Source organism: Dipodomys spectabilis, unplaced genomic scaffold (genome assembly GCF_019054845.1).
Source record: "Dipodomys spectabilis isolate Male_0828 unplaced genomic scaffold, ASM1905484v1 ptg000085l, whole genome shotgun sequence".
NCBI lineage: Eukaryota > Metazoa > Chordata > Mammalia > Rodentia > Heteromyidae > Dipodomys > Dipodomys spectabilis.
In genome coordinates, this window is record NW_024870762.1 from 9425373 (window position 1) to 9442558 (window position 17186).

Here is a 17186-nt window from a genome sequence, read left to right on the forward strand (position 1 = left end):
TTCTCTTGTATCACACGCAGGTGGAAAGCAGATTGTAGGAAATAGGATGCTTTATTTCTTATCAAGGATTCAACATCATTTCTGACTTTCAGCTAGCTCATCTTTAGTGTGTAGGTTTTTTAATCTCAGGGTCTCAAGATGGCTTCTGCACCTACTGACAGAGCAGCCAACTTAAATAAGAAAGGGAAAGGTTGAAAGGAAATGGCACAGGCACCTATTGTTTGTTTGTTCCAGTTTGTCAGGCACTAGTGGCTCAAGCCTGTAATCCTGGCCATTCTGTAGGCTGATATCTGAAGATTATGGTTCTAAGCCAGTTAGGGCAAGAAAATCCATGAGACTTTTTTTTTTTTGGGGGGGGGGTCTGGTCGTGGGGCTTGAACTCTGGGCCTGGGCGCTGTCCCTCAGCTCTCCAGCTCAAGGCTAGCGCTCTACCACTTGCGCCACAGCGCCACTTCCTGCTTTTTTCTTTTTTGCTTATGTGGTGCTGAGGAATTGAACCCAGGGCCTCAGGCATGCAAGGCAAGCATTCTACCACTGAGCCACCTTCCCAGCCCATCCATGAGACTTTTATATCTAGTTAACCACTAAAAGGCCAGATGTGGAACTGTGGTTCAAATGGTAGAATGCTAGACTTAAGCAAAAGAGTTCAGGGACAATGCCCAGACCCTGAGTTCAAGACCCAGAAATGCACACACATACACACACACACACACACACACACACACACACACACACACTCCTTTAAATTCCATCAGACTTCATCACTGGGAGCATGGAAGATCATGTTAAACATATCATAGATGGACATATCACCACCCTTAATAAGATTAGAATAGTAAGGAAGAGGACTGGATATTTTGCAGGTTCCCTATGTTGCTTTTCATACCTGTTTAAGATTCTCTGTGGATCCTTCATCACTGTAAAATAAAAATTCAGACCATTTTGCATGGTAACATGGGTTCTTCATGCCTGACTGAACACGGGTTTCCTAGGTCATAAATTAACAGACACTTGGTGTACACTCAACTCAACCCTCCCTGCCTGTATGCCTTTGAGCATATGGTCTCATCCCTTTTCCATCCATTATCGTAAGTCTTTGTTTCCCCCCAAACAAATCATCTTTCATGTCTAGCTGTAGGGCTATTTTATTTGAAATCTGCTTGGTGTTTATAAGCAGATCAGGTATTCCTTTCTGTGCACTTAGAGCTCGGTGCACTCATCTGCGTCATTTATTTTATTACAATAAAGTTAGTGTGTTTGTGCATGTCTGTGTGTGTCCCTTACATGACTGGAATCTCTGAGTTGTTTTAAGTGTAATGTGAATAAGAGAAGTGACTGCTATTTGATGAAATCTCTTGTCTCAGGATATATTGTTTGACTCAAGAGACTGTTTCCTTTGATTTTTGGCACTGTGTACTCAGACCATACATGGCTATTTCAGCGTTCCTTTATTAAAGGTCGTGTTTTTACAGCTCTTGATTTCTTTCTCTTTGGTTCCAGTGGTTGAAATGGATGGAAACAATGGTCTTTTACTTCTAGAACTGAACCCTCCTAATCCCTGGGATTCAGATCCTAGGTCTCCTGAAGATTTGGCATTCGGGGAAGTGCAGGTAAGGAATATAAAATGGTAATATTTTAAGCAACAAAATAATAAAATAAAAATAGTATCAAACTTTCGATGTTTAGAAATTATTGTTATGCCACATCCTTGTCGGTCAGAGTGGTGTATTTAGTTTTTGTTTGCTTATAACAAAATACCCAAGTCTAGGTACTTTATAGGATAAGGGTTGATTTCGCTCATATTCCTGCAGCTTCAAAAGTATGGCCCTGGCCTCTACTCAGCCCTGGTCACAATTTCACAATGTAGAATATCGCAATGGCTGGAGTGGATGTAAGTGTCACATAGCACATGAAAAAGAGAGAACCAAGAGAGGCCCGCCTCCTTTACAATAGACCATTCTCATCAGATAAGAACTATAGTCATCTCTTCTGAAGGACAACATCTCAAGTGAAACATTTGTCTCCCAATAAGATCTGTCTCTTAAAGGTCCCATGACCTCTCAACAGCCAGTACTGGACACTAAGCTTGCATCACAAGAACATTTAGGGATCAACCCACACTCAAACCACAGCCAACAATTAACCGTTTATCTTTGTTTGCATCTTGCCATCTGGTCTTCTATGCACATTCATGCATGGTTTTTTTTTTTTTTCTAGTGGTACAAGAGAGTTTCCTTTAAAAGAAATAATTCAGTAGTTCGGAAAAGATAAGCAAAGCAAACATTTATCTTTCCACGTGTGGGAAACTTGTAGTATATTTGAACATTGCTCTTTATCTATTTTAATTTCTTTATTGAGATTAAGTGATTACATAAATTTCACCACATTGTGAGATAGTGATACTTAGCTAAAGTCACAAACACATTTTAACCTTCACAAGGTAAATTGTCATTATCATTGTCTCTAAAGTGTATGCACTCTACAAACTTGGATAATACAACTATTCCTTCCAAATAGGGTGATACATACATTTCTTTCCTTTTGCTTAGTGTAAGCTGTTCCCTCTTTCTCTTTCCTTTCCTCCCTCCCATCGCTGCCCTTGAGTTGCTTAGTTCACTTTCATCAATGTCCAGTGCAGCTGATGGGCCTCTCTGCTGTATTTTTTCACCTGTTTCCTTCTGATTTGGTGCCCTCCTCCTGGCTTCCCTCATACGTGCATATATATATATTCCATATGTAGACATAGAATCATCCAAAAACAATATGACAAATTAAGAAGAGGTCCTTTGTTTCTTAAGTCCTATTTACTTTGTCAGATCTTGTTGCATTTTGAATTTAATATCCGCATATCAGGATGACTATGTGCTGCTTGCCTCTCTGATTTTGGCTTATTTTGCTCAACATGATTTGTTCTAGTTTCATTTATTTCCCTGAGAATGCCATTAGTTTGTTCTTTCTAATGGCTGCGTAATATTCTATTGTATATAGCTACCACAACTTATGGATCCTTTCATCTGGGGCATCTGGGTTGTTTCCATATGTTGGCTATTGTGAACAGTGCAGCAATGAACATGGAGGTGCATGTGTCCTTGTATCCTGGTTCCTGTTCTTCAAGGTAGATGCCTAGGAGTGATATGGCTGGGTCGTAGGGAAGGTCTATGTTTAGTTTTCTGAGGAACCTCCAGACTGATTTCCAGAATGGTTGTATTAGCTTACATTCCCACCAGCAATGCAGTAGGGTTCCTCTTTCTCCACATCCCTGCCAGCATTTGTTGTTGTTTGAATTTAGGATATAGGCCATTCTGACTGGGGTCTGATTGGTGGTATATTAGGGTTGTTTTTATTTGCATTTTCTTTATGGCCAGGGATGATGAACATTTCCTCCTGTATTTCTTTGCCATTGTTTTTATCTCTTTTGAGAAGTATCTCTTTAGCTCCCTTGCCCATCTAATGATTGGTCTTTTAGATTTGGGAGGGATTAGTTTCTTGAGTTCCCTATATATAATGGATATTAGGCCTCTGGTATATTGCTGATAAATATCTTTTCCCAATTGGTTGGCTGTCTTTCTAGTTTGGTAGCTATGTCTTTAGCTGTGCAGAAACTTTTTAATTTAAGGTAGACCCATTTGTCAAGTCTTTTCCAATTTGTTGTTACCCTGAGACTCTGTTTGGGAAGTTCCTGACTTTGCCTACAAGTTCTAGTGTCTCTCCTACTCTGTCCTTCAGGAGTTTCAGAGTATCAGGTTTGATGTTGAGGTCTTTAATCCATTTTGAGTTGATGTTAGTGCATGGTGATAGTCTGAGATCCACTTTTAGTTTTCTGCATGTAGCCGCCCAGTTTTCCCAGCACCAATAGTTGTCCACTGTATGTCTTTGCCTCCTTTGTTGTATATCAGCTGACTGTAAGTATGTGGTTTTATTTCTGGGTCTTCTGATCTATTCCATTGGCCTTTGGGTCTATTTTTGTGCCAACACCAAGCTGTTTTTGTTATTATGTCTCTATAGTTGAGCTTGAAATCTGGCATTATGATACCTCCAGCATTGCTTCTTTTGCCCAGAATTGCTTTGGCTATTCTAGGTCTTTTGCTGCTCCATATGAATTTTTGGATTGTTTTCTCTGTTTCAGTAAAGAGCGTCATTGGGATTTTGATGGGAATTGCATTGAATTTGTATATCTTTTTTGGCAGTATGGCCATTTTCACAATATTGATTCTGCCTATCCAAGAACATAGAAGGCCTTTCCATTTCCCGGTGTCCTACTTGATTTCTTCCTTTAAGCTTTTATAGTTTTCACTAAATAGTTTCACCTTTATATCTTTGGTTAGGGTAATTCCTAGATTTTTTTTTTCTGAGGTCATTGTGAATGGGGTTGTTTTCCTGATTTCTCTTTCTGCTTGTACATTGTTAGTATACAGAAAGGCAACTGATTTTTGTGGGTTAATTTTGTATCTTGCTACTTTGTCAAAGTGGTTTATTAGTTCTAGGAGTTTGGGGGTGGAGTTTTGGGGGTCATTTAGGTATAAGATCATGTTATCTGCAAATAAGGATAGTTTAATTTCTTCCTTCCCTATGTGGATCTCTTTAGTGTCCTTTTCTTGCCTTATTTCTCTGGCTAAGAATTCCAGAATTATGTTGAAGAGGAGTGGAGAAAGTGGGCATCCTTGATTTTAGAGGAATTGGTTTTAGTTTTCCCCCATTTAGTATGATATTGGCTGTTGTTCTGTCATACATGGCTTTTATTGTGTTGAAGAATGTTCCTTCTATTCCAGTTTTCTTCAGAGGTTTTAACATGAATGGGTGTTGTATGTTGTCAAAAGCCTTTTCTGCACCAATAGAGATAATCATGTGGCTCTTCACCTTGGCTCTGTTGATGTGATGAATTACATTTATTGATTTACAAACAGTTGCTTTTTAAAACAAACAAATGGGAACCCATCCAAAACCGAAGTACAGAAAATTGATTTGACACTTTGACTGCTCCTCACCTATTTTGTTTACTTTTCATACGAGAATTCCTGTTACCTAGCTGCTTCTTCATATATTCTTTTCCTACAGGATACCTCAGGATGAGGAAGGCAAAGGAATGAAGGGATGGGTTAGGAATTCTCCCTTCGATGTCTGTCTATAAGTCATGGGAGCATTCTCAGAGATTGAGCAGGTTGTTTAGAAGACATACAGGTCTCTTTAGCTGGTTAACAGTCCAGTCTGTCTGACTATGTCAACCCACCCAACTCATTGGAAGTCATTCCTTTCTGTTTCTCTTTGTGATCGTGCTTTGAAGAATGGGTCACAAAATGTTCTCTAGTGTAAGTAAGTGTTTAGCAACTAATTTAAATAGATTAAAACTAGATAAACATGAAAGCCAGTCATGAAAGTTTTGATTTTAATAGGGTCATGACCTGTGCTGGGAGTTGTAATCCATTTCAGGCTCTTGTTAAATTGTAGTAAAGTCCAAGATTAAGTTGCTTTGAGACAAGGTTCTCTACTTGACTTGTAATATTGAAGTAGCCAAATCTTACACTTAACATTAATGAATACTAATATTTTAATCATAGGAATCTTACTTTCTTCTAACAGATAACATATCTCACTCATGCCTGCATGGATCTCAAGTTGGGAGACAAGAGAATGGTCTTTGACCCTTGGTTAATTGGTCCTGCTTTTGCCCGGGGATGGTGGTTGCTCCATGAACCTCCATCTGATTGGCTGGAGAGGCTGTGCAAAGCAGACCTAATTTACATCAGCCATATGCATTCAGATCACCTGAGGTAATCAAACCTGAACAATGTACTCCTAAGATACCGTTACAACAAAGGCATCATCTTTGGAAGTAGGTTGGTTTGAAATAAAGAAAAGAGATAAATACCTACATTTACATGGCAGTTGGGGTTTTAAAATTGTTTCTACACTTTCTACCATTGGGAATGAGAAAGGTGTTATTGTGAGAAAATATGGTTAACAACCTCACTTCGCATCCTCAGGTCACTTGGCACAAACCTAAGCTTAAGGGTCATCAAAGTTGACACATGAAAAAAAATGCCAGTGTCCACAGGCATGCCCCTAAATCCAAAAATCAGGAGGCTGAGGCAGGAGGATCATGAGTTCAAGGTCAGCCTAGGCTATTCAGTGAGATCCATCTCAAAGAAAAACAACAGCAAAAACAAAACAACAACATCAAAACAACCATCAAAGAAAGCGCTAATGGACCAGTGCAAATATTTGGCGTCTTGTATGCCATGTCATCTGTGCTATAGCTCACTGGACTTTACCGTCACAGCACAAGAGCAGCTATAGATAGTCTTGAAATGAAAATGAGAACTACTATTTCAATAAGACTTCATTTATAGAAAATAACATTCGAATATCATAGTTTTCCTGTACCATTAAAACAATTGTCCCTTTGATTTTCTTTACAAAAAAAGCATCCTCAATTTGGCTCTCACACTATAGTTTGCCAGACCTTCTTTTATGACACCCTAGCATTGTGTTCCTAGATTTTATTAATCCTTATTAATCAGACACTTGAGTGAAAATATAATGATGTGATATTGATGATCAAGCAGAAACTTCTCTAACCCAGGCCTTGAAAGGGAGAGAAAGGAGAACTTTTCTCTTAAGCAAATACACAGGACTGAGAATGTGGCATAGTAGCAGAGTGTTTGCCTAGCATACATGAAGCCCTGGGCTGGTTCCTCAGTACGGCATAAACAGAAAAAGCCAGAAGTGGAGCTGTGGCTCAAATGGTAGAGTGCTAGCCTTGAGCAAAAGAAGCTCAGGGACATTGCCCAGGCTCTGACAAGCCCCAGAACTGGCAAAAGAAAAGAAAAAAGAAAACACACATTTTTTTTGAATGAACCAAATTTTTTAGGAGAGGGAGGATCACATTTCCAAATTCTTTGCTTAATTTCAGAGTCATTCTTTTTCATCATGGTTTGGAAGTTTTTAAGCACTTTTCTGGTTCACCAGTATATGCACATTGCAATCCCCACAATGTACTAAAGTAATTTCACGTATCCCATGGTCCTACCTACATGACAAAGTTTACATGTAGAACATACTCTGTTAGAAATATCTGTGGTTAAAAATAATACATTGGTTCACGGAATTTTTGAGATTTTGAACCTGTTTGGGGAGAGAAAACTTACCTCCCCCATACCAGATAACAATGTTAACATAGGGTATTAATACAGTTGATAAGTGCTGATACATTGATTTTGTTCATACATTTCTTATGACTATACATTTTATTTCACCTGACGTTATTCTCCACCTGCTAGCCTGATTCTTAATGTAGAGAGCACAGTGATTAAAGTTAGAAACTATCTTTTGATAAAACAACACTAGGTTTAGAATCAGGAAACCCAAATTTGAGTACCAATGTTTTGTTTGTTGCATGTTTTTGAATGTGTTTCCTCATCTACAGAAACAAAAAAATCTCAGTGTTTTTTTTTTTATATAAGAATGAAATAAGCCAGGTGCCAGTGGCTTATGCCACTCGGATCTTAAGAGGCCTAGATCTAAGGATCACATTTGAAGCCAGCTCAGGCATGAAAATTCATGAGACTAAATGGTATAGTCTAATAATAAAGAGGAACCTTCTAAGAAGGGCCACTCACTGTTGCAGTCTACCTTTGAGCAGAAACTCTTTTCTTGAGTCTATTAAAAGCCTAATTTTTATTATTCTAGCTTTTTGGTTGATGTGTTGGTTTAATGAAGAAGCTGTCTCATATTAGATAACACCCTTTCACTCTTTCAACATGTGTATCTGTCTGATCATAGTTATCCTACCCTGAAGAATCTTTCTGTGAGAAGACCAGATATCCCCATTTACGTTGGTGATACAGAAAGACCTGTATTTTGGAATCTAGATCAGAGTGATGTCCAGTTAACAAACATCAATGTCGTACCATTTGGAATATGGCAGCAGGTAAGAGAACTGTTCTCTTTCCACACTTTTAGTCATGTTTCTGAGGTTAATTTTAGATGAGTTAAGTCACCTGGAGGTTAAAGGAGAGAATGACCCATGTTTCTACATGGGACTTGATAAATACTACCTTTATTTATGTTTCCATTGTTAGGTATTGGTAAAAGATGGATTTCTTTCCATTGACCAATAGTATAACTGTATAAAATATAATAAGAATCCATTCTTTTTCCAAGTAAGACGAATTGTCTCGTTTAAGTTCTGATATACCAGTCTTTCCAGAAGTGACAAATTTCTCAAACATTGAATTAGGTGAGGCAGGGAGAGTGGTAGAAGGGTTTAGAGGGGTTGAAATGCAGTTTGAGATATAACAATGAACACTGCTCCCCCCCGCCCCCCCCCCGCTTACATAACTAATATAGGTGAATATAAATTAGACAAAAACACTGAGGTAAAGGCCAAATACAGTTGTCTCTGTTGTTAAATTCCAGGTAGACAAAAATCTTCGATTTATGATCTTGATGGATGGTGTTCATCCTGAGATGGACACTTGTATTATTGTGGAGTACAAAGGTATTTTCTTATCTTCCTCAATAATGAAAAATGGGAAATGTGAAGGGCTGGGAAGGTGGCTCAGTGGTAGAGCGCTTGCCTTGCATGCATGAGGCCCTGGGTTCGATTCCTCAGCACCACATAAGCAAAAAGAAAAAAGCTGGAAGTGGCGCTGTGGCTCAAGTGGTAGAGCGCTAGCCTTGAGCTGAAGAGCTGAGGGACAGCGCCCAGGCCCAGAGTTCCGGCCCCACGACCGGACCCAAAAAAAAAAAAAGGGAAATGTGGAGGGTAGAAAAAATGGTAATAAAGTCTAAAATATCATCCTGTATTTACCTTCTCATAATTTTTAGAGAACATAGGATATTCTGTACTTAACTTAGAAATATGACCAATCTTTAGATACTCTTTCCAGTCAACAAATTTCCAATAATGTGTTGAATATAAAAGCCTTTAGCATAAGGGTATTAGTTAATACCCTTAAAATAACTATAGTATTGGCTGGGAATGTGGCTCAGTGGTAGAGTGCTTGCCTTGCATGCATGAGGCTGTGGGTTCGATTCCTCAGCACCACATAAACAGAAAAAGCCAGAAATGGTGCTATGGCTCAAGTGGCAGAATGCTAGCCTTGATCACAGAGAGGCTCAGGGATGGTGCCCAGGCCCTGAGTTCAAGTCCCAGGACTGGCAAAAAGAAAACAACTATAATATCTCTAATGATGTCTTTGAAACTATTTTTATTGAATAAATCCCTTTAGTTGCTTTTATCGTGAAACATCTTCTGGTAACCAAACATATACTTTGGCTTTTCATGTGAAACAAGGTTTTATTGCCCCAATAATCATTTGAAATAGGACCTTTGCAAAAGGCTTGTGTTGTTCTAACCTTTCTTCCTTGCAACCTTTGGACTCAAACCTACAGACAGCTGAAAAAAGCAATCTATCTATGATCCAGAATAGAATCAAGTTCGTTGTCTCCATGATATACTCAGAATCTACCAAGTCAAATGGGATGAATATATTCACTTTAAAAGTTAGAATATACTATGGAAGACTTTAGCTTTTTAAATCAAATTTGAAGTCAATTATTTTATAATCAAATAAGTCAGATGATACAGACTCTGTTGGTTTGGCCATTCAAATCAATATTCAGGATTTTACTTTGAGTACTCATCCCATTTTGTCTCTTCACAGGTCATAAAATACTCAATACAGTGGACTGTACCAGACCCAATGGGGGAAGGCTGCCTGAAAAAGTTGCTCTCATGATGAGTGACTTTGCTGGAGGAGCATCAGGCTTTCCAATGACTTTCAGTGGTGGAAAATTTACCGGTAATCTTTTATATCAAAGTGTTTCCAAGCATCAGTGACGACACTTTGCTCAATGCTCTGGGAATGCATGCAAAGATAATTGACATGTGAATTCCTCCCCACAAGAAGCTGACACTCTTATAGGGAAACTGCACTTGTAAACTGTAGAGGTTACACACTAAAGTTGCCCACTCAAATGTGATGATGAAGAATGAAGGAGACAGTAAGATCAGGGAACACCTCAATGACAGCCAAGAGAAAGTATCATTTGGACTCATGGTGTGGACCATGAAACAGGACAGGGTTGGTATGAAACTGGCCACTCAGAGTGAAATGTTCTTGAGTGGGGTCCACAATGGGGTATGTGAAACTCAGCATGGGCACATCCTGTTGGGCCACAGGGGTTAGTGGCATAACCAGAAGTGGACCTTCTAAAGTGTGGGGTTCCAGGCAGGAACTCTTCTGCCCTGGACTCAAGCATGGTGCTACAGTTGGCAATGTAAATGTAAAGTGGGATATTTCATTCCTTTTGGTATCTCAGCACTAGCATTTGCAAGTACTCAATATTTCCAGTTAATGAATTGTGATGTTTGGTCAAATGATCTCTACCTAGCAGTAGCAGAAAATGGAATGCAGATTGCCTCTGTCTTGTTCCATGTTTTCTTCTATAAATCAATACCCATAGCTTTCCAGAGTGTGTAATTACAAGAGAAAGAGAGAGAAGGCTCTGTCTTAGGAGGTCGCAGTTTGATTTGGGATGTAAAAATATACTTGTTAAGTATTAGCTAACACATTCACACGAGTACAGAGATGTGCATTTAAAATGATTGATATAGCTGTATCTGGTTTATGAACAACTTTGATTTTTTTCTCTTCTATGGCCTTATCTTGGTTTGTTAAATTTTCATAGCAATAGTAACAGTTCCCTGATCCTTTAGATCTTTTCTTCCTAATTCCACACTTTCCTTTCCTTCCTCTTTCCTGTGCTCTCAATTAGCCCACACCAGACTGCCTTTATTCCTCAGACTCAATTTCTGCAGCGCATTCTTGTCTCGTGCCTTTGTATTTGCTCTGTCTACTCCCTGGAGTCCTCTCCATTAAATTCCACGTGGCCAACAACTTATTGCCCATATCTTCAATTCAGTTGCCATGTGTTCTCTGACTATCCTGTCTAATAATGGTCTTCAGTTTCTACACTCTTGCCCTAGACACTCTATCCTTGGCCTGCTTTACTCTATCTGTAGCATGTTACTTTTTACGAATACTAGATTGATGCACTTCCCTCACAGAAGCAAATGATCCACAAAAGCAGGAAGGATCTGCTTTGTCTTGTTTACTGTCATAATCCTAGTGCCCAGAACTGCATCAGACTTGTAGTAGATACACAATAAATCTTGGTTGAAAGAAATGAAGGAGTGGATGGATGAATGATCTTGTGAGATAGGTACTATTCCTCCATTTACAAAGGAAGAAACAGATGTAGAAAAGTTAGGTCGTTTAGTCATTGCTGTACAACTGGTAAGTGGGGGAATGTAGGGGGAAAGAACTTTGATCTCAAATGCGACCCTACCTCTGGGCTCTTACTCTCTGTTCATTGACAGGTTATGATGTTTTACTTTTATCATATGCTAAGATATTAGTCACTTGTTTGTTAAAGGCTAATGATTACATCTTTAAAATACACTTGTAGCCAGGTCTATAATCCTATATACTTAAGAGGCTGAAATCTGAGGATCACAGGTCAAAGCCAGCCCAGGCAGGAAAGTTATTAGTGACCCTTTACTTCAATTAAGTAGCTCAAAGTGGTGGAGTACTAGCCTTGAGTAAAAGACCTCTGGGAGGGAGGGAAGGGAGGGTAGGGGAAAAACAAAAGAGGAGGTAGCAAGGCTTGATAGGAAATGTACTCATGACCTTGCTCATGTAACTGTAACCCCTCTGTACAGTAGTTTTACAATAAAAAGGTATTAAAAAAGACCTCAAGGACAGCGCCCAGGCCCTGAGTTCAAGCCCCTTGACTGACCGCCCCCCCCCCATATATATATATATGTTATACGTGTGTGTGTTACATATACTTGAATGAAGGTATGAATAATGAATGTTCTGACCTGTGTATTTAGCTAGGATCCAAGCCAAAGGATTACAAATATGGAGACAATTCAGTACCTTTGGCTGATCTGATAACATTTTTCTTGTAATCAAGTATGAATAAAAGTTGCATAATAAAGATAGGAAGATATCCCAAACTCAGAAGAGAGAAATTTTCCCTCTCATTTATTATCTATCAATTTTCTCTCCTGAACAAGTTCAGACTACTAGAATATTGATTTTACAGTAATTTCTGAACAGAAAAGACTCTAACCCAAATCCTGTCATTTCAGAGGACTGGAAAGCCCAGTTCATTAAAACAGAAAGGAAGAAGCTATTGAACTACAAGGCCCAGCTGGTGAAGGACCTGCAACCCCGAATTTATTGTCCTTTTGCTGGCTATTTTGTGGAGTCCCACCCATCAGACAAGTATGGCTAGATATTTTGTACATTATCTCTAATATCTATTTTTACACATAAGTTAATGTGTGGCAGAATGAGTGATTTGGCTGTGATTCAATGTGAAGTAAGAAATAAAGTGAAGGTAGAAATCTTAAACTTTATAACCAGTTATTGGAGAATAGACAGACAGCATGAATAAAAGCCCTGAGATAATTCAGATAGACATCCTCAATATAAGAGGAAACCAAGTGACATTTATTAAGTATGATCCAGGAAGTATGCTAGGGACCTTTCATTGAATCATCTGAATGAATCCTCTAATGACAGTGAGGAAGTTGGCTTATGTCATTATGTTTATTGCAGCATTGTTCACCGTAGCTAAGATATGGAACCAACCCAGATGCCCCTCAGTAGATGAATGGATCAAGAAAATGTAGTCTATATACACAATGGAATTGTATGCTTCCATTAGAAAGACTATCACCCCATTCATAAGGAAATGGAAAGACTTGCAATTTTTTTAATATTTTTTTATTGTAAAGATAAAGACTTGGAAATTTTTAAACATGGGCAAAGGATTTCAACAGACAATTTGTTAAAGAAGAGAGTAATACAAAAAGATGCTCGATAGTATTAACCATTAGGGAAATGCAAATTAATTACGCAATGACATAACTATTCAATTTTATTAATTTGGAAAATTTCCCTACCACGTTATAATGAGGAAGTGGAGCACCAGAAACTCACCCATTATCATTCATAACACAAAATGGCACAGCCACCCTGGAGAATAGTTCAACAGCCTCTTTAAAGCCAACCTTACCGGTGACTGAACAATTCATGACTCAACTCTTTCTCAGAGTTTACTCCAAGGAAATTAAAAAGCCATATGAAAATATTAGTAGCAGCCTTATTTATTCATAATCACCAACCCAACCCTAATGGCCGTTAATCAGAGAATGGATGAACTAGATAGCCTATTGTGTTGTTACTTAACAGTGAGAGACAGTTGCTGCTCCATGGATGAAAATGGCATTATTGAGTGAGTAGAAGTCAACTTCAAAATGATTCTGTGTATGAGACATTCTAGAAAAAAGCCAAGCTGCAGAAACAAATGACAGACCATTGGTTGCCAAAGCTTAGGAACTAGGGGACAGATTAACTACAAACACAGGAAGTGTGAGGAGGATGAATTGCCCTATTTGTGGTGGTGGTTACACAAACTGCTACATGTGTTCTAACTCACAAATGAATTCAAATGATTGGATATAAGTAAATATGATAAAAGAACGGAAACGATAAACATGACTATTCATAGAGAATACCGAACATCATGGTAAAGACAGTGTATTTATGTTATATTCATGATACAAGCAAATTGTGTTACAGGCATATTTCATAGTCCAACCCTCTTGAGGGGAAAAAGCAACATGTACATTTTGTAATATTTAAAGCGCAAATTTTATTTTTCATCGTATTTTTTAATATTGGGAATTTGAACTTAGGAACTTAAGCGTATAGTCACTCTACCACCTGAGTCATACTCTCAGTCCCTTTGCTTTTAGGCTCAAATACGGTCTCCTACCAACTTTCTCAGGATGGCCTTCAACATCCGCCTACCTTTGCCTCCTGTGTAGCTGATAATAGATATGCACTACCATGGCAGGCCTGTTTCTTTGCGTATGCATTTTTGAGACAGAGACTCAATATATAACCTAGGCTGACTTTGAACTTGTGATGCCTTGTCTTCTGAAGTGTTTGAATTACAGGTGGGTACCACCACACCTAGCTTAGCTTTACCTTTTTATTTTATTTTTTTAGGGCTCTTTGCTTGCTAATTAGGTGCTCTAGCACACTTCTGACCCTTACCTTTATCATTCTATAAACAAATCTTATTGATGTTTAAACATTCCTTTCATAAACTTCTATATACAGAATTATTGGATCATAAAATTCCATATACAGAATTATGATATACAGAATTTATTGGATCCCACACAGTGATGCAGCTCCTCACGATAAAGTTTTTATGAGCGGGTGCCATCTGCCTCATAGAGGTCTGTTTAGTGAGGCAGTCGATGAACAAAAGGGCTGAGAATGCTTGTGTCACTTTATCGCGGGAGAACACTTGCCTGTACTTAGTCGAACTTACTGGGTAATAAAGTTTTCTGGGTTCATGATAGCAGTAATGGAAGAATGACCCATAACCTATAGCTCAAAAAGAGGTGCAGTGTATGTGAAATTTAGGTTCTGGTCTAATCACTGTTTATTGGGACCAACAGACCAACCTCCCTGGACTTTTGTCTCATTAGTAAAACATACCATTATTTTGCAGTTACTTTTCATCTTCTCATCAGATAGTGACCTCTTCTTATCTTTCTTGTTGACACTATCCAGATGTCTAGCATCTTCTAAGTCTTTTCAGTAAAAGTGGTGTAAAAAAATCTTTTCCCTCTAATCCTAGCTACTCAGGAGGCTGAGATCTGAGGACCAACACTCCAAGCCAGCCCAGGCAGGAAAGTCTGTGACACTCTTACTTGAACCAGCAAAAATAAAAAGCTGGAAGTGGAGGTACTGCTCAAGTGGTAGAGCACCAACCTTGAACAAAAATGCTAAGCAAGAACTTTAGGCTCTGAGTTCAAGCCCCACTGTGTGTACATGTGTGTATGTGTGTGTGTGCATACACACGTGTGCACAGACACACACACCTCATTCCTTTAAATCAGTACTGTTCCTGATTTCTTATTATTGATTGCAGCAGCAATATGTGCCAGGTGCTGGAGAAGTAGAGACAAAATTATTGCCTGATTTATAGTTTACTGGAAAAGAAATGTAATTATAGGTTAACCAAGTCATAAGATAGACAGGAGGTACACACACACACACACACACACACACACACACACACACACACACACACGCACACACGTACACCCCAAAAGGGGGACATGAAATCTACAGAGGACATGTATACTTTTTTTGGTAACTGGTGGATTTGTAATGGTTTTGAAGGAATAGACTTTTTAAATTTTACTCTAAAGGTTGGGGAGAAGGCGCGCCCTAGGATCTCCTAGGAAGTCTTAGCTTACCCTGACTGGTCACAAACTTTTGAAATCACAAGTTGGCCAAAGAATTTTTCCAATAAAAAGAATAAAAGAAACAAAAGTTTATTAGGCCCCCATTAAAGGAAAATAATAGGCAGCTAAACAGAGGGCTACAGCACCACTGCTGTGCTATATGGGGTTGGGGTATCCTATGTTGTGCTTTTATGGGGTGTTTGGCTCACCGGCATATTCTAAGTGACCTGTGGTATCCTCTCTCTACCATGTCTCTTTCTTCCACAAGACTGTGTGATGTGTCAGAAGCCTTAGTTTCCTTCTCTACAAAATAGACACAATAGGAATAGCTATCTCGTGATCTATTGTGAAGATAAAGCAAATTAGTTCTTGTTAAGCAATTAATCTGCCTGCTAAATAAAATCTAATCAGTCAATATGTTTCATTAATCTTAAACACAAGAGTAACTCTCATTTACTTATCTAATAATTGTCTTTGTACATCTAACTTCAAAATTAATCATCGTAGAAACAAAGGCTATGCACAACTTCCTTAGCTGAGAATTCTTCTCTATTAAGGACACTAGTCAAAGTGGTGTGGGTAGAAGGGGACTGGGAAGTAGGAATATAGAGAAAACAAAATATGTTGTCCTTGTAGTAATCAATTCGGAATACTTTTCTTCCTCAGGTATATTAAGGAAACAAACATAAAAAATGATCCAAATGAACTCAACAATCTTATCAAAAAAAACTCTGATGTTGTGACATGGACCCCACAACCCGGAGCTCTTCTTGATTTGGGCAGGATGCTGAAGGACCCAACAGACAGGTTTGACTTATGTTTTTGTAAAGGATACAGAAGGGTTAATGATATGCTTTTCAATATTATGATAAAAAAGCCCACTTCTGTACGCTTGGCCAGCCATGTTAGAAGTAGTAATACTAACTGCTTTTATGAAACTCACTTTCTAATCAGGATAGGGAGGTAGGCCTATAGGAACACTCAGGAAGTTAGTACAACCAGATTGTATCTAATACTCGGAGTTATATGGGTCATCAGATTCTAAATCCATGGCTTTAATTTGTTCCCTCCAAACCTGAACTTTATTTTATTTACTTATTCATTCATTCATTTTTTTTTTTTTTGCCAGTCCTGGGACTTGAACTCTAGGCCTGGGGCGCTGTCCCTGATCTCCTTTGGCTCAAGGCTAGTGCTCTACCACTTGAGCTACAGCTCCACTTCTAGCTTTTTCTGTGATTAATTGGAGATAAGAGTCTCATAGACTTTCCTGCCCTGGCTGGCTTTGAACCACGATCCTCAGCTAGGAGCAGCTAGGATTATAGGCGTGAACCACTGCACCTAACAATTTTTAAGGGGAGGGGAATTCAACTTGAGACCTTGAGTTTGCTAGACAAGCACTCTTACAACATGAGCAAGATTCCCAATTCTTCTGCATTGTTTTTTCAGATAGGGTCTTGTGCTTTTGCCTGGGCCAGTCAGACACCCAGTCCTCCTAGCTTTCCTCCTTCATAGTTGGGACCATGCCCAGCTTGTTTTTATGCTAGAGTCTTGCTAAGTTTCTCCTATTCCAAGGAAGGGGACTTTGCTAGCCTCAAATCCCAGTCCTCCTATCTTCTTCTCTGGAATAACTTGGATTACAAGTGTGTGTACCATGTCTGATCCTAGACATGAATTTTATTGTTCAAATGAAACCTGACTTAGAATACTATCTAAGTAAGTGCCATATGGGAGCTGCTCAGGTTTAGACTGAAATGGGGCTTGAGACACCCTGGGAATCATTGCTGTAGTTTCAGAGCTAGTAGTCTGGTTGACTTCTGCCATTAAGTGCTAACTTTTGCCT

General features: G+C 38.9%; 1 protein-coding gene across 3 annotated transcripts in view; it reads left to right on the forward strand.

Moving 5' to 3' along the window:
• Positions 1 to 17186, forward strand: part of LOC122111107 (cytidine monophosphate-N-acetylneuraminic acid hydroxylase) — a 103141-nt gene that overhangs the window by 74694 nt on the left and 11261 nt on the right. For all 3 annotated transcript variants that reach the window (XM_042683835.1, XM_042683834.1, XM_042683836.1), the window contains exons 5-11: positions 1501 to 1610; positions 5578 to 5768; positions 7780 to 7927; positions 8416 to 8497; positions 9666 to 9803; positions 12161 to 12296; positions 16013 to 16153. In XM_042683835.1, coding sequence (XP_042539769.1) covers positions 1501 to 1610; positions 5578 to 5768; positions 7780 to 7927; positions 8416 to 8497; positions 9666 to 9803; positions 12161 to 12296; positions 16013 to 16153 — 946 coding nt within the window. The remainder of the gene's footprint in view (positions 1 to 1500; positions 1611 to 5577; positions 5769 to 7779; positions 7928 to 8415; positions 8498 to 9665; positions 9804 to 12160; positions 12297 to 16012; positions 16154 to 17186) is intronic.